Consider the following 26,312-nt stretch of genomic DNA (forward strand, 5'->3'; position numbering starts at 1 on the left):
GTTGTTGAAAAGCATATGGATGAGACCCACTATAAATTTGGCCAGGCCAAAGCTAGTCTACATTTGGATTGGAGGCTAAATGTAAATTAGCCTCTAAATTAGCTAAAATTTTATTTAGCCATGAGATTAGTTTTGCATTAATTTAGGACTATACTTGGAATATAGCCCATGGCTAGAGATGACCTTAACATATTAACAATTAGCTACCCATCTAACCAACGAAGACACAATTGATTGATTGTAACAACTACACATACAATGAATTTTTTTTTTTTTTGAGAGGCAAATACAGTGTATTTTAGCAAAATGTAAAACAAAAAATTATATTCCTAATTCTCTTTAGCTTAATTTGGTATTTCTTTTTATTTTATTTTTTGTCTTACAATTTGGTCTTTATTGTTTCCTGAAGAAAAAAACAAAAAGTCTTTATTGTGGACCAGGCCTTTCAACGTCGGACAATCTTTAACTCCACTTGCCCAAAATGAAATCATAAGCAAGACCCAATCAGCCACTGTATTTCTTTTCCAATAAATGTGATTTATTTTGCAGTTCGTAATATGCTCAGTACATCAAACACGGAGTTAGGATTTTAAAATAGACTGAGTTGGATTTATACATACGATATGTGACTTAGTAGATTCTGTCCGTGCAGCACAATAACTTGCAAGCACACTGTGTTGCACGAACAACGAATCCCAACATACAAATTAGGAGAATGAAAATGAGTCCACATGCATGTATAGTATACAAAAGAATTATCCTAATTGAAGCAATATGAATGCTCAAAGGTCCTACCTAACTACAAAATGATATCAAGTCGTCCCCAGAAAATGAAATTTCATTCTGGCATGTTAATGAACCTTAAACTGGTCCATGATCAATTGAGACAGCAAGACGTCTCTATCTCATCGGTTTAAGGATGACCTACACTAATAATGCCGCCATTCATATTTTATTTAGAGCATTATGTAATTTTGTTTATAAAAAAAACGAAAATGGAGTGGCACATAGGCTTGCGAAGTTGGTATTGCATAGTAGCTCACATGGATTATGGTTGAGTTGAATTCTGGTGATTAGTTGGCCTACTGCCTTAATCACAATAGCATCTCCGAAGATTGCGCACCAAGTCATGCTTAAGGAGTCAAAGTTCAGAACTCGGGGTCCTCCCGGACCATCCCTCAACCTCAACCGTCGGATCCATTCAACCTTACACATCCAGAATCCAATCTTCTCTAAGTAGAAATTGGAATAAATATGTTTACCAAAATATAAATCCCATCAATATAAGCAAAAGTCACCAAAATTGAATAAATCTTGCATATAAAAACCAACTGTCCTCGTCTCGTATTTTTAAGAACAGAGGCCCAACAAGTCCTAAATTGATGGACGAGATTAATTATAATTCCTAATCTGGATTGTCAATTTGATAATTGCACTTTGGCAACAGAAAAAATTAAAAAATAAAAGCTCACGTTAGCGTTGTCACGTGCTTTGTCGTCTACACGAGAGTGTGGCGTGCGGTGTGGGCTCCAACCCAACCATCGAACCATTAAGAATCTGTGTTTACTAGACCCAACTATCCATCTGCACCGTCCATTAATGAAAGAAAAGGAGATCATTAAAATCTCGGCAGCACATTAATATCTCCTCTTTTCACGAGTCAACAAAATCAAGAAAAAAATGGAAATTAGACACCAACTCCAACTTTAATTCAGCACTAGTGACTAGTCGCACACACGTCCAATCCAATTTCACTCTCTCTCGCTCTCTCTGTCTTTCTTTCTCCTTCTGTGTGGAAATTGGAAAGCAAATACAGTATATATGATATGAGAATGAGATTTTGTATAGTGGAGAAAGAAAAGGCGAACGGCACATGCGCGTAGCGTGTTTCACAGCTAAAACAATGCTTAGGTTTATTCTTCGTCTTCTTCTTCTGCCATGGCTTCTTCTCCTGCTCAGCTCAGTCTTCTCTTCGGCTTCGGCTAAACCTGGTGAGTGCTCACTGGCATCTTTTACTTATTCGCTTCAGTTCGATTACATTGCCGTTTCTTGATTCCCTGTATATCTTGATTCTTGAGTTCTTAACAATTCGGAGTCAAATTCAGTGGCATTGGAGTGAATTTAGCCACTGAATTTAGAGAGAGAACAATGAGTTTAAAGCGTAGTGGTGCTAATTCATCGTTTTTGGTTTTTGGTGTAAATTTTAGCGTTTGCTTTGGTGGAGATCTTGGTCTTATGCTCGATTCTGTTTGGCATTGATGATTCAAAGAACGGAAATGAATCAGAGAGTAAAAATGGAAATAAGTAGTACTTTTTTACTCTTTCTGGAAAAAAAATATTTGTTTGTTTGATGTTGAAGGAAAGTCAATGAGTTTGAATTCCTTTTGGAAAAGGAAATGAATCTGCGTTTCAGTTGTGCCAATTGCAAACACAGAACGGCATAAAACAAGGCTTAAAGTAGGTTATGTTTCTTATGTATGATGATAACCAATTTTACCGAGTTATAGAGAAAGCAGGGGCATTGGCGTATTAATGGCGGATGATGCATTATGCTCTTTGGCCTCTCAACATTTTAGATGAATTTTCTATTTTTGTCTAATTTTTTGTTTTTTTTTTAAAATTGAATAAGGTGGTTACAGTTCAATTACAGAATCTAGAAAATTATACATAAAAAAGAAAAACACTATAATAATAGGATTTTCATGAAAGTACCATTTTTGTATAAGTTGCTGCTTTCACATCAGTGCTTATAAAATGAATACTCAAATTTAAGAGAAGATTAATTCTCTAGTAGTTGTTGTTTAGTGAAGTTGGTATTATTATTCACACACCATCATGCAGACAACACATGCTTATAAGATTAGAGAATATTACTCAGTTCTTTATTTTATCTTCCTGTGCTTATTCCGGTTAAAATTTTGGTTTTAACTTGTGTGTTATGCTTCTGAGAACAGCACCATTTGCTATGCGCATAAGCTGTGGAGCTCGTCAGAATGTTCATACAAAGCCAACCAATACACTGTGGTTTAAGGATTTTGCATATACAGGAGGCATACCTTTTAATGCAACACGCCCAAGTTATATCAGTCCTCCACTTCAGTCACTTCGGTATTTTCCCCTGTCTGAAGGCCCTGAAAATTGTTACATCATCAATAGAGTTCCCCGGGGACACTACTCAGTAAGGATCTTCTTTGGATTGCTTGCACAACAGAACTATGACAGTGAACCTTTATTTGATATTTCTGTCGAAGGCACTCAGGTTACTTCATTAAAATCTGGTTGGAGTAGCCACGATGATGAAACATTTGCTGAAGCACTAGTGTTTCTTAAAGATAGCTCTGTGTCCATCTGCTTCCATAGCACTGGTCATGGGGATCCAGCAATTCTTTCCCTTGAAATTCTCCAAGTTGATGATAAAGCATACCAACTTAGCCAGCAATCGGGTCAAGGAATAATCCTTAGAACAGTAACAAGATTGAGCTGTGGTACTGGGAAGCCAAAGTTTGACGTAGATTATGGCGGGGATCATTGGGGCGGGGACAGATTTTGGAATTATATAAAGACCTTTGGTCAGAGTACTGATACAGCCCGATCTACTGAAGCCAGCATTAAGCAGGCTTCAAATCCACCAAACTTTTATCCAGCAGCTCTTTATAAAAATGCAATTGTTGGTACTTCTAGTCAGCCTGATTTAGAATATACAATGGATGTGGATCCCAATAGGAACTACTCAATTTGGTTACACTTTGCTGAGATTGATTCTACAGTCACTGGTGTAGGGCAAAGGGTATTTGATATCCTGATAAATGGTGACACTGCATTTCAAGATGTGGATGTTATCAAAATGAGTGGGGACCGTTATGCTGCTCTTGTACTTAACACAACTATCGCTGTAAGCGGGAGGACTTTAGCAATAACCTTGCGCCCTAAAGAAGGTGATCATGCCATAATCAATGCCATTGAGATCTTTGAGGTTATAATGGCCGAGTTGAAAACTGTACCAGAAGAAGGTACATATGCACCCCTGTTTGTTCTTTTATATCCAAGTTTCTCGAAACCCTCACTAACACCTAGCAATATGTACATAGTGTACACATTCTCATTTCATTAAACAATAGTTAGACATGTAGAATTGCAGTCTTACGAATGTACTCTTTGGTCTTGTCACATATCACTTAATATCTTCTTCACTTATACAATTGCTTTGAAAACATTCTTAACTTGTGTTACCTATTGGAGATTGCTTTTATTGCGTCTTATTTTTCACTAAAAGCTATCGAATGTCTATAGTGGTAGTCAAACACTATGGAAACTGTCGTTACTAATTCATCACCCTTTTCTCTTTCCACACACCAAAAAAAAAAAACAGTTAAGGCGTTACAGACATTAAAGAAAACATTGGGGCTTCCTGTTCGGTTGGGGTGGAATGGTGATCCATGTGTTCCTCAACAACATCCATGGAGTGGAGCAGACTGCCAATTTGATAGAACTAGCAGCAAATGGGTCATTGACGGACTGTAATTTCTTGAGCCTTCACCTCATTTTTTATTATTTCCTTTTCCTTTTCAATCTTATTTCTAATTTGTCTTTCCAATTTGTATGTTCTTTATACTGCTCATGTGCTTCAATGGCTACCCTCTTCATTTTCTCACTGCAAGAATTTCACTCTTGAATATGTAAAGAACTTAGTTATCTGTTTTTGTTCAGAAAATACTGTGATGAAGGTATTAAAATAATAATGTAAGTTTGAGTAGTGTGCCTTGAGACAACTATAGGACATGGATAGCTGGTATACCAGTTGAGATATTTCGTTAATTTTTTGTGATTCATGTATAAGGAAGTTGTAATGTTTGAAGTTTTCTTTTGAATTGAAAGTACACAACAGAAGGTGTCAAAACAAGTGACTGAACCCACCAAGAATCAAATTTGTCTTTCTTTCTTTGGTGTGAATGATCAGTTTTCTTTTGGAAGTGGAGGAGAAAAAGTAGGAAAGCTTTAGTTGCAATATCAAATACTTATTTGCTTATTTGACAGGGAAAGTATTCGCCCAACTATGGCATCATGTCCACATTTTCCACCGTATACTGACATTGTCTGGCTCCTTCATTATTTAGCCTTCATCTGTACCCCAAATTTGAGTCCTGAATTTCTGATGGCCTCTTGCCAGCTCAATTACTCTTTGATTCTATAGAGATGAGCTATTGCCATAGAGGAGTTCTTTTGAGGCTGTTGAATACAAATAGCAATTTTTTTAGAAGACCTTCTAGTCTTGGAAGTGAATACAAATATCAATTGATACCTGACCAAGGGTTAGTCTTCACAAAATGTAGTCCTAATATGCCTGAGCCACTTGAATTGCTTCCATTTTGGCGTAATAGTTGGTCTTGTTTCTGTTTCCCCGAGTTTTATTCATTTCACTGAATCTGAATTCTAGCACCTTTTATGTTCCAGCTTTATTTCCTACTACATAAAGTCCAGTTGTTATTCTGTGCACGGTTGAGTGATTTGCATTTCAGATTACCTTCCAGCGTAGTCTTGCGAATTACTCTTATGATGTCTGAAGAAGGCCCCTCGGCATTTGTGTGTTCCATTGTAATATGAGCATTTTTGGCAATTAATGTTTACCTCTGCATGCACAGGGGTCTTGACAATCAAGGTCTGAAGGGATTTTTGCCAGATGGCATATCAAAATTACATCATCTTCAGAGCCTGTGAGTTTCTTTCTAAGATGTGGTAGCTTCTATTTGTCATGTTAACTTAATTCACAATATATATATATATACCTGATGCCAGACTTCAATGGAATAATAGCTCGGCATTGCTTTTGTTTATTTATTTATAAAATGCAACATCTAGCTAGTCAAATGTTTTACAGCCGTTTCAACCCATGTTTGTTTACCTTGTGGATTTACAGAAATTTGAGCGGAAATAACATTCATGGAACAATTCCATACTCCCTTGGAACAATAACAAGCTTAGAAGTACTGTAAGTGCAGCTTATATTCTCTTTTCATAAAGTGTTGATGATGTTTTATTATTTTGTTTTTTTCTGAACGGCATATCCAATGAACTCAATTATTATTATTATTATTATTTTTTGGACGAAACCAATGAACTCAATTATTGTTGTGATTTGCATGTTCAATTCCATTTCGTGAAAGTTTCCTCGAGTTTTATTTTTTGTTTTTGAATCAACATAATCATTGAAGAATACACATGCTCCTTCCTTGGCAGGGACCTCTCCTTAAATTCCTTCAATGGATCAATTCCTGAATCCCTCGGACAGTTGACATCATTACAAAGACTGTAAGATATATCATCACGCATCTTATAAACCTATGGAATTAAAATGTAATAGAAAGAAGACTCTAACCTATGATGTCATTGTGTAGTAATCTCAATAGCAATTCTCTGTCCGGAAGGGTCCCAGCTGCTCTAGGAGGAAGGCTTTTACACAGAGCTAGCTTCAAGTATGATTTAGTCAGTAATAATCTGTACATATTATTGGCTTTTATGCACGATAACATAAATAGAAATGTATCGATACAAAATCTGAACTCCATATCTGGCTTGCATGCAGCTTCACTGACAATCATGGTCTTTGTGGTATACCTGGACTGCCTACATGCGGGCCACACCTTACTGCTGCGGCAAAGATTGGAATTGCATTTGGTGCGTTGTTGTTGTTCCTACTTCTTGTCATCTGTTCAATATGCTGTTGGAAAAGGCGGCAGAATATCCTCCGAACGCAGCAACTTGCTGGTAAGGATCTATGAAATGGAATGCAACTACATACAATGGTGCTGATAATAAAAAAGACTGAAAATCAGCCATATTAGCATAAGTAGACATTACGAATGCAAACTATGATCTACTTTTATTTGTGTAGCAAGAGAAGCTCCATATGCAAAGGCAAGGACCCATTTATCACAAAACATTCAGATGAACCGGCAGCATAATCATCATGCCCAATCTCGAACGGCAGCTGAGACTGGGCCCATCTTGCTTTCATGATCAGACAGCTTTCAGCCCAAAGCCCAATATAGTTGGAAGTTTGATCCAGAGCACTTGGTCTCTTGGCAATACTGCTTGCATTGGCCCTCTCACTTACACAAGATCACATCCCTCATTGGGTGCCCGTATATGCTACAGAGAAAGAAAGAAGAAAAAAGAAGAAGAAAAAAAAACCACTGTACATTGCTCCAATTCTTTCCTTTTCTTTTCAAATTTGGCGAAGTTTTGTAACACCTAAAGGAAGTGATGCATGTAGAAATCAAAATGTTCCCATCCCATCCTTCCACAACTTTAAACATATGGAGTGTAGAATACTAATTAAAACTAGTCTGTGTGAGAAGTATTTTAAGAAATTGTTTGAAATTTGATTCAGAAAACATAAAGGGGCATGATGAGTTGGAGGGAAAATTTCAGACATGCCCCATTCAGATTCTGACTATCGATGTGTACAAATCATGAGGACCCAAATTATGATTTTGTACTACATAGCGCTCCCATACTAAAGTGAAAGAGAGCATTTATTTGAGAAAAAGTTACGGAGTGTCCGAATCTAAGGGTAAATGCCAAGGGAGCCTAAAAGTGGAAATTACATTAACAGCTTGTTCCTGCTAATGGGTAAGGTAAGAGACTCCAGTAAAATTGCAAAGGTGGAAAACTGAGAGCTTGGTCAAAAAGCACAATCCCCTAACACCTATATACGTGTCACAGGGACAAAATTCAGAGATCCAATTTGATAAAATTGAATAAAATAAGATAGTTGTCAGGCTCTCGTGAGTCTGCTTAGATCACCGTACGATTATTTCCATCATAGTGGTCAGTGGTCAGTGGTCAGTGGTCACACCCACACCCAAACCCAAACCCCAGTCAAACACGGCATTGACGCCAAAGGCATTCAGACGCAGCAGCAGAAGCAGCAGCCCATCTAACCCAAACCCGACCCAACCCAATTCAACTTAACTCGCCCCTTGTCTCCTGCAACTCGGACACCGCCTCTCTGTTCGCCACGTGGACTCCCTCCTCACTACCAAACAATCTGCTTTCAATCCAACTCACTACCCGATACGCCACCCCTGCCCCCACTTCCTTAATTTTATTTTCTTAAATTAAATTTCAAAAATAGAAAACATAAAATAAAAAACGAATTAAGTGGCAGGCGCCGCTGAGCCTGACCACGGCGCCGTACAAAATGGGTAGGGCTTACATCACCCTTTGCGCAGAGACCACTCCACCCCACACACAAACCCACACGTCTACTCAGGCGGCGGCTCTTTTCTTTTTCCCCACTGGGCCCCACAACACCCTCCTCACGTGCACCTTCCCCCATCTTCTTCCCTACGACCGTCCGATCACACCTGAGGCCAACTCTCTGATCCTCATCACAATCCAACGGCGCCGAATAATTTACACGTAAATAAAACCCATAATCAGATCAATATATAAGTAAATAGAGAGAGCCGTGCCGTCCAGCCGACGATTACGGGTGTCTGAGTGGGACCCTTTCACTTTCCACACCCAATACATCTCTCCATTTCTTCAGTCTCTCTCTTTCTCCCTTTCTCTCTCACTCACTCAAACCTTTTCTTTTGGTCTCTCTCTCTGTCTTTTCATGGCGACTGCTTCTTCATCTCGCGAGGGCCACTACAGAGGCGTGAGGAAGAGGCCGTGGGGCCGATACGCCGCCGAAATCCGAGACCCTTGGAAGAAGACCAGGGTTTGGTTGGGTACATTCGACACGCCCGAAGAAGCTGCTCTCGCCTACGATGGCGCAGCCAGATCACTGCGCGGCGCCAAGGCCAAGACCAACTTCCCGGCCCCGGTTCCCGGCGGTCTCTCTCTGGACCTCAACATCCCCTCCGCCGCCCACTGGGCCTCTCACTCCGGCCGCTTGGTCGAGTTCCTCCACACAGGCGTCTTGAACGACATGAGCTGCGGCGATGCAACACCCGATACGACGACGTTGGTGAGCAAGAGGGAACAACCTCAACCTCCTGTTGGTGTTGTGGGAAATGTTGGCGGCGTCGCTGGCGGTACGGTCGCAGAGGGTTCGAGTACGGCGTCGTATTTAGGGCTTGTACGACGTGGCCTGCCTATTGACCTCAATGAGCCGCCACCCTTGTGGCTGTGAAAAAAAACAAGTAGTACTCATCTGACGGCGTCGTTTTGGGTTTTCCTCTCATCTCATCTCATGTCATGATCCCTCCATATTTTTCTTTTTGTTTTTAGTATTTCGCCATTATCTAAAGAAAAAAAATCTTCACTTCCGTTTTCGGACGTTTGAAGGTTTGAGAATTTGAGGGAGGGAAAAAGAAAACAATGTTATTATTGAAAGGAAAAATATTAGAGAGAGGCTTTCTGTATATAAATTTATGTGCTTTTTTTTTCAATGAGACTCTTTCCATTTCGATAAAGTTTGAAGCTTTTCATTCATTTCAAAGTGGGGAAGGAAGCTCTGCAGCAAAGCAAGCGTGCGTGCGTGCGGTGTGTGTTTTGATCATCTGTTTCCGATAGTTTCAGCATCCCATAAATTTGAAGAACTTGACCCACTCGCAGCCCATGGCGCGTGTCAATTCAGAGTGTCCATGTCTGCTCCGACATGGAGATATGCAGTGTCCTTAATCTTAATTAAACCAGCTTAATATTGTTTAATTATTCATCTTACCTCGTGAATTAAACCCTTACCTCTGTTTTTTTTTTTTTTTAACAATAACCAAGCGTATAATTAGCTGTTAATTTAATTTTAATAGAATTGTTTTAGGTGGTAGGTCTGTTTTACAAAATTTGGATTTTCGGATAAGCAAAAAGTTCCTTTCTTGGTGGGGGACGTAGCTTTTCCTTGTTATGGAAAAGCAAATTAGGAAGGAAAAAAAAAAATGGCCGCGTTGTTCATGTGTGTTGATGTTGTTGCTTGCTTGCTGCCGGCTTTGGGTCCCTTTCTTTTTTTCTTTTTTTAATTTCCATCCTGTGGGAATCTGCTGTCCATTTCTCTCTTTCCTCTTTCTCTTTCAAGCCAACCAATATTTGAAAACTACATGTTTATTTATCTATATACAAAACCTTGGTTAGAATATTGATAATAAAAAATTTATCATGCAATCAATTTCAAGCCTAGTGAGTGACAACCTTTGCCCTTTTGTTCTTTTCTTCAGATGATTCTTCACCAGCCGGGAAAAGACACATTTATAACATGCCACCCCCACCACCTATTGATTTTGATGGGTGGTGGCTATTTCATTTGAATTTTGTTTTGTTATAACACACAACAATTGTACATGTTATTGAATTTTATTACACGGTGTATGTTTAGACGATAATGAACTGTCTACAATTTAAGCACATAAATATTTTGTTTATATGTATAATAGGTTCAAAGCTTCGAATAAAACGTATTCCAAAATTTATAATAAGTCATATGTGGCGTTGTCATACATACATGTATAATATAAGAATCGGAAATTATATACAAAATCTTAGTAGTTATCAATCATATAAACAAGAAGTATAATTACTTGTATTGGATTGGACGAGAAATATGAATCCCTCCAACAAATTAGCAGTAATCCAAGTGTATGGATGGAGTCTCGTGTGGGCACCAAGTAATTTCATTAGTGGTTCAAACGCTGGTCTGAGTATTTTGTGCAGCAGCAACATCAGCTGGCTTTCATTATAAAAGTAAACAAAAGATTGCAATCTAATTAAAAGCTAACCCAATCCATTTTCTGTCTGCCTCGATTGGTTTTCGTACGAATTCTATAATTGCATTCTTAATTTTATAATTTTATAATGCAATAAATAATATGGGCACAAAGAAAATGAGAAAGGTGGTTTGGATTGGATTTGAGTGACGAAAGTAGATGAGAAAAATCTCTTGGTCAATATTTTACTTTGCTTTTTTTTTTCTTTTCTTTTCCAAAGTCCCTTTTAGGCTTCTAGGACGGCGGCTTTGGTCGCTAAATATATACATATATCATATCATGTAGGCTTATAGGTACCAGCCCATAGTGTGTTGTGTTCCTTAGGTCCCATTCAAAATGTTATGTCATTTTCATGTGTAGCACAAGAAAACTCTTTTGCCTTTTATTTGGTATTGCATTTAATTTGAATTTACCACTTCATTCCATACACTACTATTGTCCTAGACTGGTCCCACCCTATATAGCATTAATGAGTGGATGTGGATATATTATTCCTCATCCACAGTACAAGTTTGAATTTTAGATACGTGATAAGAACGCTATTATCATCTTATCACCAGTACAATGCAATCTAATCGTTGTTATTAAAATTAGAATCCATAACGTATCAAAGACTAAAAATCGTATATATACGCATGATCAACTAACACAATTTGAGTTGATGTGAGAAATATTATGAGAGAATGTGAGATTTTATTTAATAAAAAATATGGGTTATCTATATATATAAAATAAAAGACAGAAAATAGTGAAACATTCAAAATACTAATAAATATTATTGGTTAATTCAAATATTAAGAATTGAAATGAGTAATTAAATGAGGATGATATAGTAATTTACTTTTTTATATTAAAAAAATTTAAATTAAAAGTAAATCAGATAATATGTCTTATTTTTATAGAACATAACTACCCATATTATTTTTTCTTAATTCTAAAAATAAAATCAATTAAAACACACGTGAGCATGTGCTAAGTGACTAGTCAATATTACTAGTAGATAAAAGATCTTCATATACATATGGAATATGTGTATAGACGCAAAGAATAAGACAGCGAAACAAATAAGGGAAAAAGAAGAACAATGACACGCAAAGGCAGAGAGAGAGAGAGAGAGAGGTGCGTGTAGGTGGTGCAGTGCAGTGAGCAGCAGACGAGACGACCTCTTTAGTCTTTACTTTAGACTTTACATACTCAGAGATTCACCTAATTACAACGTCAGCACCATCAGCATGCATCAGCGCTGCTGCTTCTGCAGGCAGCTCTTGCTTTTGCTTGCTGCTTCTGCTCTGCTAGTCGCAGCTGCAGACTTGTTGTATGTAAACGTAACCTAACCCCGGCCGTCAATTCAAAGACTGATCGATTTGACCCTCCCACTGTCCTTTGGGTCCCCACCTCCCTTCCACTCTGCTTTAAAAAAATAAAAAATACTTTGAGATTTTCGTTTTGAAAAATATTTCTTCGTTGTGGGACCCGCTTAATTTACGTGTCACCCTCAGGCCCGCTGGCCGGTCCCATAGCCAAGCGAATCTGTCGGCACCAGAGGCATCACGGCCGTCTCTCTCTCCCCAACGCTGCTGTTTTGGTTTACGTAGCGCACCCCACACCACACCCACAAACTGAAACAAAAGAGTAGACAACAACAATTTTAAAATAAAACCCAAACCCTACAATAATTAAATAAATAAATAATGAAATTGTGTTTTGTCGTTGACGGCGCGGGTGCGCCTTCTCTTTTCCTGGTCGCTTGACCAGAGGAGCCACCGGTTAAGATATTTACCGGAGATTCGTTTGGTCAAGCAACAACAATATTGTCTTTTATATTCTAATTAAGTAACTAATTTTCTAAAATAATATTAGTGTTTATATTTAATGTATTAAGTAAACTAATGTATATATAATAATGTATTTAGTGTTTATATTTAATGTCTTTTATATTAAGTAACTAATGTATATATAATAATATTCTTCCAGGATTATAATTTATATATAGAGAGAGGCATGGCCTATGTACTACATTCTTGGGGGAGGCATGTTTGCCATACGATAAATGGGGGACATGACATGACATGAGCATGGATACAGATGGTCATCATACATACATGATGATAATGATGATGTTATCAAGGACGTGAAGAAGAAAAAAGAGAAAATAAAAAAAGCAAATGAAATCCCATCATCACGGTCTTCTTCTCTGGTGGTGAGGTGTCCGTGTTGCCCAAGTTATAAAAAATAAAAAAATAAAAAAAGATAATTTGTCTTTGGCCTGTCGTTTTCTACTTTCCTCTTAACATTTGTTTGTGTGTGTAAAAACAATAAATAGTGGATTGATGAGTGACAACTCAGGAGGAAAAGAAAAATTCAAAATATAGAATAGAGAATGATGAAAATAGAAAAACAGAAGTAAACGGAGGAGGAGGAGGAGGAGGAGGAAGGCGGTGGGGTGGTGGCTGGGCTGGCTTTGACTCAATCTCTCTCGTGCATCACGTGGGGGTAGAGAAGAGGCGCATGCATGGCCGTGCGGTTCCATTAATAACAACACAAGAGTTAAAAGATGATCTCACATATCATATCATATATACACCACCACCGTCGTCGTCGTCCTCCTCCTCCTCCTGACATATTTATTTCTCTCTTTCACCCATTTATTCTGTGGGCCCCATCTCTACTTTATCTCTATGTCTGGTATGCCCCTCACTCAACTCAACTCAACTCAACTCAGTCAAACAAACACTCAAAAAGAACCAAATCAAATGCTTTCTGGCTCACATTCTTTTTACATTAATCTAAATCATCAAGAACTTCAAAATAATAAAAATAATAAATACTTAGTTTCATATGCCATGCATGCACTGCACCCCACTTAATATTTAACTTAGGGCAATTCATTTTTAATTATTTGGGACGGCAGAGCACCTCCTAGACCTAAACAGTCACTGAGATGGCTCCAAAGGAGAAACCAAAGGGGGCCCCAGGAAAATGATACCCTTGACAAAGGCGCACAACTTCAAATGATGGCTAAAGCCCACCATCACCATGCATAAACATTACTAGCTTTTCAGGTCTGCAATCATATTTATCTGCTCACATCTGAATTCAAAGAAGAAGGAAAAACAATTTAATCCAACATGCTTTGCTTACGGAAAAATGCATCTTCCTCGTACTCATAATAGTTACAAATGGCTGTTCAAATTGCATATATGATAACATGTATAGTATATCATCCAGATCTTATTAACTATATGATTAGTGATAACTTCCTAAGGAATTTCTGTGTCACTTGAACCGGGCGGAGCGTCTAAATTGAATTCCTCAGCAACATCCACTTCTATCCTCCATCTGTTTACAGACACAGGCGCTATAGTTCAATCTGAAACAGTAAATACAAACAACAGTAAAGCTAGTGAGTGAGTACCTTTCGAGCACAAACTTTCCTTCCTTGTATATTTGGTTTTTGTCATGTGCAATTACCTAATAAGATTCAACATCAGTATAACTCATTTGTGAATTGACATCAAAGACTACACGCATAAATATGCCTTCTCCACACATAAGCTGCATGCCCATCTTTTACAAGAGGTAGGATACCCTTAAGAAAATTGAGTATTTTTCAGGAGACACTTCATTCAATTAAGCTCTACCATAAAATAAAAAACTGGCCTTGCAAAGTCCGATAGAACCGCATTTTATCATTGGCGTATGCATTTTTTAGTGATGGTTACATCTCTCCTTGGTGCTGTTTGGTTTGATTAAAGATGACCAACTTTACATCTTAAAAGAATAATAATTCAACAAACAATTACACTCAGACACAAGTTTAATAATGTACAATGAATTTGTTTAGCATATTAATTCATTAAAGATGACATTATCTCCTTGAGCCCACAACATTTTTAAAACAAAAAAATTTCTTCTGTTCGTGAGAAAACGTTCATTTATGTTTGTGTGTCTGTTTTCTCCTTTTGTTTACTAGTTTCACTCTCTAGTCCTGCTCCTACCTACCCATCCATCCCAACAACTAAACCAGAGAGATAAAGAAACCATACATATTTCCATCCAAGAATCTGTCCGCAGCAGCAGCAAAAAATATCTTCTACAGTATGCAAACCAGAAAGCATCAGCCTCTCTTCCTCGGGACCAAGCGTTATGTTCACCCTGGATAAAATTTTCATAGGTCAGATGAGAAGAAAAAGGACAAAACAAAAACCAATTCACATTTCTCATGGTCTGTCAAAGGAAAAATAGCATCCTTATTTCTTTGAACAAGAACAATTGCATCAAATTTCATATCATTGTGACCAGCATGTTGAAAATAGCTCGTTTGTGTTCAACAGTGGCATCCTTAAAATGTACTGGCCACAAAGTTTAGGACTTGGTGATTATCAATTAAAACACAGGTTTCATTGAAGAAAAACATCCATTTAGAAAGAGAGACTGGCAGCTGATGAATTTTAAGGATCAGTAAATTTACAGTTTAGAGAAGGGACTGTTCCATTCATAAAACTGACGCAATATGGCTAATTCGCTCTACGATCTTTGTTTATTGGCCCCCAAAAGAACAAATAATAATAAATACCGACTACGGTATGTCAGCCAGAAAATGACATTAAAAAAGTCAACTAAAAGCAAAGGCAATAATAATAGGAAGAACTTACACAGTGCTGAACAGATATGCCCCTCCTCGACGGCAGCTGAAAGACTAATCAAATTACAACAAACTAGAGTCAAATTGTTGAGCACAAAAGCATATTAGATTAGATCTAGGTGAGCATAAAATTAAATAGCAAGGATTAAAAAAAAATTATATATATAAAAGAGTAGTGCATATAAAAATAACTTCTAAAAGATTGAGAATGAGCTACATGGCTTAGAAATAAACTATAAAAGTTTGGCTGCAGCGTCAGTAGCCAACTGCAGCCAAAAGTTTATTTTTTTATCAACCACTTCAGCAGGGAGAACACTCCTCATAGAATTTTATCCAAACTAAGAATGAATCTTTGGGGCATTTGTGCAATTTATGTATGTATTTATATATTTTCCAATCGTATTCAAAGCACTAAGTGATTATCTCCTCCCAACGGAACCATCCCATTGAACCTAGCTAGCGTTTTACAGCCCTTACAATCTGGTTGAATGCTGCCATGTATTTCAAACAAGAACCATTTAAAGTGCACAAGCAAACCAGTCCTTGTACATCCGTCTATTTTCAGCTTCCTAAAGCTTCCTCACCAAGAAATACCCCTGTTCTATGAAATCCCAATTCCCAACTCAGAAAAACAATGCTACACAGAATCTAGTCCATATGTGACCTGAAAAACCTTCCAGCACACCCCTAAACATAACAGCAAACAAAAGGGTAAAATGCTAAAATGCTTCACTCATGCTGATATCAACCTTTACCGACCACTATGCACTGAATAAAAAGTAGCCAATTGCTAAAACCCTTCAGATCAATATAAACCCATCCCTAGTTTCAATTCTTAACCCATTTAAAAATCCAAGTAACAAAAGGGAACAAAGTTTCAATCTTTCCTTGATTCAATCACAAATTAAGCATATACTGCTTGTAATTATGCTTATGACATCGACATAATCTTTATAAATGGAAAAAAATTTATAAAAAAAAAAATTGATAAAGTGAGAGAGACAGTACCCGAGAGATGATATCATCGGCAAGGGCAAGAGGGCTGTCACAGAATCTGCATCTATAAGCTCTGCCATCTAATTCAACCAGGAAAATTCTCCCCATTCGAGTTTTGATCTTAACCTACCCTAAACCTAGAACTCCAACAGTGTCTCTCTGGCACTCTGCTCTCTCACCCAAATTCATTTACCGATTTACCATTTCCAAATTTGAAGTCCTCTTCACTCAATAAATCCGAAAACGGGAAAACATGGTGTGCTGTTGCTCTCCCACCCAATCTCTGCTACCGGAACCGGTAAATCCCGGTGCATCATCCATCTTGTGCTTTCCTCCTCCTGTTTCAGTTTTCAAACACGTGGCTGTGTTCGTCAGTCATTGCACATGCAAGAAGGCGACGTGTCGTTGTATTATGAATGACATGCCGTTCTTACCCACACCACATTTATATCAGTTAACAAGACAAGACGGCATGTTGGGTCCTATAAAAATTTACTGTATTTTATTGTCTTCGTTCACATCCGGTCCAAAAGGCAAATGGTGATATTACTTTGAATTTTGATGACAAAACCACTCTTTTTTATTTAGTGGTTTCTAGACAAAGAAGCTACTCTCATACAAAGTCATAGATAGGCATCTGATGTTCTTCTTCGTGGAGTTGGTTCTGTATTCATGACAATAACATTACGTATGAACCAAGCTGCTCACATTTGTCAAAATTAGTAGACAAAATACCTTTGGCTTTCTCCACTCTCTTGCGATTAATGAATTTTGATACACATGTTAACTTAATGATCGACATTATTTGTAATCTTATCTACATCACAGTTACAAATAATAATAACTGCACTATATTCATTCACCAAATTGATATTTTTTGGAACAATTAAGATACTCACGATGAATCTGTTTCGTTAATATAGATGGACGATTAAACGATTCCATTTCGAACGAAACTATATCAATTCAATTATGATTTATATGATGAACAGTGAGGTGGATGAGACTATACCTAAAGTATTTATCTTTTATTTATTGCCCTGGCCAAACAACAACAACATACTCCAAGCGCACGCTACAGGCTGACCTGCTGCTGAGTAACTTCATCACAAAGCTAAACATATACAGACTACAGTCGAGTCGACGATGCGCTCCTCTCACGCAACTTACTACCAATAAACTTTTGCTCGCTACTGTTCATTCATTAGTTGAGGTCAAATCTGTCTCTCCACTCCAGTCCAACGGATTTTATTCTTTTCTTCTGTTCTTCCTTTCTTCCTGTTTTTTAAAAAAAATTTGACAAGAATTGGTCATATGGGATTTTAACAGCTAAGTGTCACGAGTCCATTCACTGACTGATTGTCTTAGAACCTCATCTTAGAATATATTTATAACCCCACCTATCCCAAATCACCATCACAAATACTTTGATACTTCAAAGAATATTAATGTAGGGATTTCATTCCAATCTCACAACATTATCATACTTTTTTTATTTTATTTTTTCTTTAAACAAACACACGTAACACATACGTGTGAACGATTGACGTTAATTATTGATTTTTTAAAAATAAATAGACATCCGGCAAAGTTAAAAAGCAAAACCGGAAGGACAATGACGTGGTGCGATTCAAGATGTACCTACTAGAGGTAAAAAATATACATGGACTGCACACATTTTCGTGGGAAATGGGGAAAGCCAACACTTTCACACCTTGGTTGGGTTGGGTCCAACAGAAGCACGTAAGAGTGCGGTCTGGTTGATTCTCCAAAGCGCACGTACCAAGACACCTCACACGTGCACGCCCCCCTTCTTCTCACGTACGGCTCATCCTTATCCTATAAATTCAACTTCATCCTTTGTGGAACGACGTCGTACTTTATTCATATGATCTAGAATTCTCCGGCTGAAATGCGCTGCTAAAGTACGCCACGTATAGAGAGAGAGAGAGAGAGAGAGAGAGAGAGAGAGGTGAAGAAGGTGTCACCTCAGGAGGCAACAAAGTCCACTATACAGAAAAAGGCAACACCAGCCGCCCACACCTATACCACCTTTATTATATTCATTTCTTCAATGCCATGACGCTTGCTTCTTCTTCTTTTTTCCATTTTTTTTTTTTTCGCTTTCTGTTCTCCAGGATGCGATACGTGGCGCATCATGAGGCGTCCCAGTCTCTCTCTCTCTTTCTGTTGGCGGGACAAAAACCAGTGGGTCCCGCGCAGAAACAGCTTTGAACAAAAACACGCCGACCCGCCGGCGTAACTGTCTGTCCCTCCCCGACACGTCACCCTCTCTCACGGCTTCGTACTCTTTCTTATGCTTTTATTTTATTTAAAATTATTCTCGCTCCTTCCACGTTGCTACATAAATAATCGTAAATTTAAATTCACGAAAATTTGATGCCATGCCATGAAAATATTAAATAAAATGTAAATTTATATTCACGCATGCTCCAACAACTTTGAATCCTTGCGCATACCACCTATACCCTATATAAAAAGCCAACCCAATATCCTAGCCTTTGCTTTTGCTTTTAATATTTTTTTAAAAAATCAAATCAGCTAATTCGGTAATCTAAAGAGACAATTAAAATTAGATGGGGAGGGAGAGACTGAGCAATATTCTTGAGAAAAAAGGACGGGTGGGCTCCACTAAAAGCGGCAGCCGCGCTTTCCCACTTTCACTCCCAGCGCCCGCCTCCACGCGGGACCCGCCTCTGTCTGCTACTTTCCACCTTTTTCGCATTGCTAAGCAACTCATCTCTTTAATTAAATTACTATGTAAAATAAATAAATTTAATAGGTACGCGAGATCGGACGGCCGTATATCACGTGCAATATCTTAACTCCAATCTCGAGACCTACCCAGTCAACACAGAATTAACTTTCGGTCTCAAAACTACAACACCGCTCTCTTACCCGATACGCGCGCCGATTCTCATTGACCCATCATACGCGCCTAATAATTTCGTTTTCGTTTTCATTTTTGTTTTTGTTTTTCCTTTTAATCCCCAAATTCCGCCAGAAATCAATAAAATATTTGTAATTAAATGTAAAAGCACTCGTTTTCCGAAATAATAGAGGCAAGAGCAAAGAAAGCAAAGAAACTCGACTCGCCGTCCCTACTACTCATCTCACCGTCCCAGTCAATTGAGGGCCGCCGACGCGTGGGACAGACCCGGCCACGCGGCAGCTAGCCAGCACTCCAGGAATGGGGCAAGCTATCGTCAACCACACCAAACCACAAAATTCGTCCCTACTTACATGGATCGCCGATTTTATCATATAGTTAACTATTATAGGCTTATTAGCAAAAACAAATAAATAAATGAAATAAGAAAGAAATAATACTGGAGGAGATTCAGAAACTATCAGTATGGTTCGGTTGGCGGAAAAAATTATTGCTGAAATGAAAGATTACAACTGAAAATTGATGACAATAAAGGTCTCTAAAATTTAGAACAACAGATTGAAACTTGCAGTTTCGCTGCTGCAAAAAGGATGATGACGACCATTAGCTACGTATTCACATGGAGCTTCTTACATTGGTTGCTCTCAACGTATTTTTTTTCGTTTTCTATCTTAGAAAATTCGAAAATTTCAATAAAAGAAAAAGGAACTGAAATTAAAAATCCCTAATAAGTATTAACTCAGGCCATCGCGCTTTTTTCTCTAAAAACAAAATCAAGCGAGCTCCGGAGGTGGAGGGAGGTTGAGATCGAGCAATCCTCCGCGAGCCAGATCGTGGTTGTTCAGATCGACAACCGAGGACGAGTCCGAGTCGCTCTGGGCCCCACATGCGAAAACCCCACCGCCTCCGTAGGCGTGGAAGTCATGCTGCTGGAGATTAGGATGATCGAATCTCAGCCGTTGATGAAACTGATGACTCTTCACCATCCCGGCTCGGAACACCGAGTCGAAGTACAGCACGTGATTGGCCGCTGCCGCAGCAGAAGCCGGAACTCCGATGACGGCTCCGACGCTCGGAACCTGGTGTTGCTGGAAGGGGAACCGCATCGAGCCGGAACCGAATCCACCGGAACTAACACCCTGAGAGAGATTTAGATCCAACGGCGATGAATCGACCATCAAAGCCGGCGGCTCACGGCTGGACGACTCCACGGTGCTGCTCTGGCTCGGGCTCTGATTGTTGCTACCGCTACTATTTTTATTTATATTATTATTTATATTTATGTTATTATTTTTTGTCATATTGAGGCTAATATTCTCAGAAGGGAGAGGGAAGTTGGTCTTGGCCTTGGCGCCGCGGAACTCTCTGGCAGCGGCGTCGTAGGCTCGAGCGGCTTCCTCAGCCGTGTCGAAGGTACCGAGCCAGACCCGGCTCTTCTTGCCGGGGTCTCTGATCTCGGCAGCGTACCGGCCCCATGGCCTCTTCCTCACTCCCCTAAAATGCACCTCCTTCACGTTTCCGTTAGCTCTGACGGCGGTGGCCGTCTTCTCTCTCGGCGCCATATTACACTGGAAATTGGAGAAACAAAAGATAAAAACGGCAGCGTTTTTGTTCTTTGTGCGTCTGTGTTCGGGTGGGGAAGAGTGTTTGGTTGCAGTGAAAATATGTGAGAGAAAGAGAAATGAAAAAGGAGGGTGTGATGAGATTGCAATGGAGGAGTTGGAGGGGAGGCTGTGGTTTATATATAGAGGGGAGAGCGTGTAATTAAATAGAGAGGAGAGAGAAAGAGAGGGGCACACAGTCAACGAGGGATTTGACTGAGATGGGGTTGAGGAGGTTAGGGGCGGCTCTGGGACAGAAGAAAGAGAGAGAGAGTGCATGTATCATGGTATCATGGTATCATGGTATGTGTGTGGTAAGGGTGGTATTTAAGTAATTTAGCACTGTTAGTTCCCGTATTACGTGGCATGTGTGGGTTGTCAAGAGAGCACACCCATCATTATTATCATTATCTAACGGCTGCAAACGCACTCTTGATTGCGTGCGGTGCTTCTTTCCGAAACCCCACGCTCCTTCCCGCGTGTCACCGTCCCGCGCCATTTACTGCCTTGGGTCAAGTCAAGATATCTCTCGTCTCGGGGATGGTGTAAAATTATAAATGAGGGAGCGTGGGAATATTTCAATATTAGCATTGCGCCGGTTGAACGAGTTGTCGACATAATCTGCTATCTCGCCGCGTGACTTGGATTATTTTTTGTTTTAATTTTTTACTTAACTGCGATTTTTAATTAATTAACCGGAGCCTTGGCTTTTATCCTCCCTTTGAACCGCTCGCGCGCTTGGACCAACAGCTGCTTGCCTCTCTCGCCCAATGGAACTCCAACAAGTGGCGGTTTCTTACGCGTGTTCAATGAAAGCGGAGGATCCTCAAGCCACCGGGCCCATCGATTCTGATGGAACACATGGGTGTGGTTTCTGACAGCGGTATCGTTTTTATCCGACATCTACTCCTCCCCACGCTTCATACTAGAGTCGTGGTTTACACGCGCAACGAAATTTACTAGTTGCTCCGAGTTCGTCACCGAGCTGTCTGGTCAATGTAGACAGATTTAGGAAGCTCGTAAATGGGGGGCGTATTACTATTGACACTGGAATTCGGTTTATATTTTTTATTCCTAACATGGAAACCAGGTAAAGTTATTTAAACCGATGCGTTCTTTAATGTGTTGGTAACGCATCAATGACTTGGAATATAAAATTTGTCGTGGGTAATTTAGTCTTATTCATATATGTACAAGAACATTACTCGTTTCAGTCGTTGTCAGACATTAATTTTGAAAGAGCTTACGAATACTGTGGTTGGTTTTCCTAAAGTTAAGTAGCAAGTATTATTCATGCATGATTCGTTCTAGATTTTTTGCATTTATTGTGAATGCAATGCGTATTTGATTCATGTGTGCGGATAGTAGGACCGGGAGTGCCAATAGTTGTTTTCAGAGATTTTAGCCTACGGAGAGATGTGACGATGTCGAATAATCGAAAGAAAAAATAAATAAATAAATAAATCTTCTTCATTTATTGGTAAATAACATATATAAATTAAAATCCAACCTTTTTCCTTATTCCCTGTGTGAGGGGGCATATACGTCATTTTCAGGGCAGTTACTTTGTCCTATTTCCATTGGACGTTGGCATTTCAACTTTGTATGGCTTCGATTCAAACATCATGGTGACGAAAAAGATGCCGGCTCTGTGAGGTTGGCCAGAGAATTTTGTGGACCAGGAAAATACCCTCTCTTTCTTTTTCTTTTTTCTTTTTTTGCTTTTGTAAGATGCATTTAAAAATATTATTTGGGCAATTAAAAGAAAATGTTCTTTTCATTCTCTCGTAACCTTTAAAATAATAATAATAATAATAATAATTAAAATGATAACGTACTGAGGATTTTTCATTTTAATATGAACCCTCATTATGGGACACACTGTCTAGTTATATATTTTTGAACTTGAAACTTTTGATCCGTAAGTTAAAGACCATTTTCAATTGGGATAGATCTCGTTGGTTATCGGGGGTTATAAATTTAGTTAAAGTAATATAATAAGGGTGCAATATTTTCCTTTCTTACTGGGATTCTCTTATTTCCTAATTGTTTCTTATTTGATATATAAGGGATATGAGTATTATAATGGTTGGATTTGGGAAACAAGAAAGAAACAGGCAGGCACCTTATCCTCCACCGCCAACATACACATCTAGAAAAAGACATAATCCCGAAAAAGGCGATTATAAAATTTAGTTTTTATGTTTCCTAGAACAACCACCAGATACACACAATGAATATGCACCACCTAATCCTGGCCGCCAATATTAAAAAAGAAAAAATCAGCCACAAAATAATTTGCTGGATGAGGACCCACCAAATATCAGCCTCAGATTGATTGGATTTTATCCTGTAAGCTGTATGTATCCATCTTCTGCATTATTATTAAAAAGATAAAGCATATCTTAAAGCAGCATATTTTAAGGCCTCATCATCCTTCGTGAAACACATTTTCTAATACGTGGCCTATTCTACTTGTTCACAAACCTGCACCTACTTTATTAATTGTGACCCATAATTATATATGTATAGGCATCATCAGCTATTAGCAGCTGAATTAAGCACGTTAATTAATGTGACAGTAAATTATGAATATTTTTTGTTTATGATATAATCGATATAGGTAGGAGGGAATCGCACTTATAAATAAGACGTTGAATGCATGAAAAAATGCTCTTAATCAATTCAATTGCAAATCTCTTGTAAATATTGTGTAGTATTAAAACATAAAACACAACACTTATTCATATACTACGCGACAGTATTTCAGTACTACTCGATAACAAGTCGATAGGAAGTGATCAAAGTAGAGAGATTTGGGGTACGCATGATGAATTCAGTGTTGAGTGCGTGATGACATCTGGTGATAGATAGGGTTTTGTTTTGCTTTATAGAGCAGTGAGGTGAATATGATACAAAAAAGCAGACAAAAAATTTAATGGAGGGTGTGAAGTGTGAACTGCGAGTTTGAAAGGGGGGGAGAGAGAGAGAGAGAGAACGTGTGGCGATGGTGGTGTCAAGTCTTGCATTCTGCATGTTGGCAAATTAATGAAAGGGGACCAATTTTTATGGCGTGTTGACTTATAGTGTCATGAAATTGTCAATGTGTTAATCATGCTGTGGAGCCCTTTTACTTGTTCCCCAACTTCCCTTGGTTTTCCTTGTTGGTCAAAATTTCGAGATGAGCTCGTCCACAACATTATAAATTAACAAAGAAACTGTGTGATTAATGGTGGTTTTAATTATTATAATCAGTGTTATTGTATTGACGACGAGGAGTCAAGTTGTAGCCACAAATAATAAGAATCGTTTAAGAAGGGAAGATGTCACCTATACAGGTGCTGCCAATTACTCTTAATAGCCCAACTACCGGATCATCATGCATTGATTCGTCAAGAAAATAAGGAAAAACATTATTGACTTCACCAATTCTTACTTTACAGTATAATTGTATATGCCAACAACCAAGTACTAATGAAATGAAAATGTCACTCTATTTGAGAGCAATTTCCCTTCTTTTTTTCCTTACTCATGGAAGGAAGGTGAGAACGAGTTGAATTACTATTTTTATTGAATAATTTAAGGACATTAGGTATTATTATGTATGACTTAGAATTTCTGATGAGAGATATTTCGTTCACACTCTGCTCATTGTGAATGACCGTCCTAAAGAAAACGTGTGAATCAACTATATTGAGTGACATAGTGGATTATCTCTTCCCATACCTTATTAAAATTATCATCCAAATTAATCCAATTGATGAAAGGTTAAAAGGGTTATGCTATAAAAGCTTACAATTTTCCATGTTGATATTCTATTCTTTCACCACTCACAAAACCTAAAAGGGTTCATTTACCTAATTACTAGATGGGAATAACCAAATGGCATAAATTTATAATAATAATTTTTTAACCAACGAGGGTTGGGGATGCAACCTTGGGTTCGCTTTTGGGAAGAGAAATAAACACAAGATCAAAAGCTAATTATAAACAAATTTATTTTGAGTTATATAACTCATATTATTGATAATATCGCGACTTGAACTTTCAAAAATTAAATAATTTAAACTCAGCGCATACAGTGGGGTTTGAACCCTTCCCAACTCCGAATTTTTGCAGCCACTTAACCACCACGCCAGTCATCACTTTGTGATAATAAGCTATGGAATATGTATTTATAATACATGCGAGCTGTTTCTCAAAATATAAATTAACATAATTACTTATTGTTTTATATTGTTGATCAGTTACTTAATTACTTAATATAATTTATTTATTTTTCTATTTAATCCATTTAATGTTATTGATTATTTTATTATTCATTATAAGTACTTACATTACTAAATTCCCCTTCAAATTGTTGCTTAATTACTTAAATCTCTATAATTATTTTCTTTATTTACTACTTAATTATTTCTTTGATAAATTTATTTATGTTCATAGTTAATTTTCAATCTTCACTATTATTTTTTAAGTATGGTAAAGTGCCTAATTTTCATGAAAAGTCAAGTTGGTTTAATTATTTTTCAATTTTTGATAAATAATAAATATAAGAACGTGTACCATGTCCAATGAATAATATGAAATAAGGTTACACATGTATTGTACTATAGGGGTGGGCACGGTTCGGTTTGGACCGGTTCTTGGAGAAAAATGGAACCTGATCCAATAGTGCAATCCGGTTCGGTTTGGACCGGTTCTGCTCAATATCCATACAGAAATCCGATCCAAACCGGACCTGTCGGTTCCGGTTCGAATCCAACGGTTCCGGTTTTTTTTTTTTAAATAATAATAAACAAACCTGCCCAAAATGAATTTATATACTAACATACCTCAAATTTGAGGTTCTATCAAGCTTTCAACGCATCAAAATGAATCTAACTTTAACAAAAATGCATTCCAAATTCAATCCAACTTTAACATATAAATTACAACCCAAATTCAATCAAACTTCAAAAAAAATGCAATCCAAATTCAATCCAACTTCAACATATAAATTACAACCCAAATTCAATCAAACTTCAACAAAATAAGTTCCAAAATAAATTACTAGCCAAATACAACCCAAATTCAATTCAAATATACATTACAACCCAAATTCAATCCAACTTCATTAAATTCCTCCTAACATTGAAAAGTAGTTGGAGCTATGGTGCTAGGTGTGGATGAACTCATAATATCTACATAAAAAAAACATAAACCCATTAAAACATTAGTCAAACATACACATTATATAATACATTAATAAAGCATATAAAATTACAAAGACATACCTAATTCAATCGATTCATAGAACTCCATCTCTTGAATTGTTGGCTCATATTGTAAAGAGGAAATGTCATCCGACCTTAACCAATTTTGAGAACAAATTAAGGCCTCCACAATCTTAGGAGTCAAAGAAGCACGAAATGAATTAACTACCCGACTACCCGTGCTAAAGCATGATTCCGAAG

General features: G+C 38.0%; 4 protein-coding genes across 5 annotated transcripts; 2 read left to right on the forward strand and 2 right to left on the reverse strand.

The window, feature by feature from the left end:
• The first annotated feature begins 1,888 nt into the window (after positions 1–1,888).
• Positions 1,889–7,391, forward strand: RLP4 (receptor like protein 4). The gene is made up of 9 exons (XM_008226909.2): positions 1,889–1,991; positions 2,955–4,010; positions 4,370–4,517; positions 5,640–5,711; positions 5,915–5,986; positions 6,235–6,306; positions 6,393–6,470; positions 6,581–6,762; positions 6,890–7,391. Exons 1-9 carry the CDS (start codon positions 1,904–1,906, stop codon positions 7,012–7,014), a joined length of 1,893 nt encoding a protein of 630 aa, XP_008225131.2. The 5' UTR covers positions 1,889–1,903; the 3' UTR covers positions 7,015–7,391.
• A 1,090-nt stretch (positions 7,392–8,481) lies between these two features.
• On the forward strand, positions 8,482–9,422 carry ERF12 (ERF domain protein 12). The gene has a single exon (XM_008226910.2). It carries the CDS (start codon positions 8,621–8,623, stop codon positions 9,137–9,139), a length of 519 nt encoding a protein of 172 aa, XP_008225132.1. The 5' UTR covers positions 8,482–8,620; the 3' UTR covers positions 9,140–9,422.
• Positions 9,423–13,446: 4,024 nt separating this feature from the next.
• On the reverse strand, positions 13,447–16,669 carry LOC103324801 (protein yippee-like At5g53940). Of its 2 annotated transcripts, none has more exons than XM_089049300.1 (5): positions 16,360–16,669; positions 15,362–15,405; positions 14,753–14,861; positions 14,122–14,177; positions 13,447–13,796 (listed from the first exon to the last, which is right to left on the reverse strand). In XM_089049300.1, the coding sequence occupies exons 1-5, from the start codon at positions 16,453–16,455 to the stop codon at positions 13,757–13,759; spliced, it is 345 nt and encodes a 114-aa protein (XP_088905426.1). In that variant the 5' UTR covers positions 16,456–16,669; the 3' UTR covers positions 13,447–13,756. The 2 variants fall into 2 exon arrangements, with proteins under 2 accessions (XP_088905426.1, XP_008225133.1); XM_008226911.3 differs by lacking the exon at positions 13,447–13,796 and adding an exon at positions 13,802–14,045 and having other exon boundaries at positions 16,360–16,656.
• A 3,108-nt stretch (positions 16,670–19,777) lies between these two features.
• On the reverse strand, positions 19,778–21,014 carry LOC103324802 (ethylene-responsive transcription factor 4). The gene has a single exon (XM_008226912.3). The coding sequence runs from the start codon at positions 20,818–20,820 to the stop codon at positions 20,032–20,034; it is 789 nt and encodes a 262-aa protein (XP_008225134.2). The 5' UTR covers positions 20,821–21,014; the 3' UTR covers positions 19,778–20,031.
• Between the last annotated feature and the right edge of the window lie 5,298 nt (positions 21,015–26,312).

This window comes from Prunus mume, linkage group LG3 (genome assembly GCF_029339155.1).
Source record: "Prunus mume cultivar Tortuosa linkage group LG3, ASM2933915v1, whole genome shotgun sequence".
NCBI lineage: Eukaryota > Viridiplantae > Streptophyta > Magnoliopsida > Rosales > Rosaceae > Prunus > Prunus mume.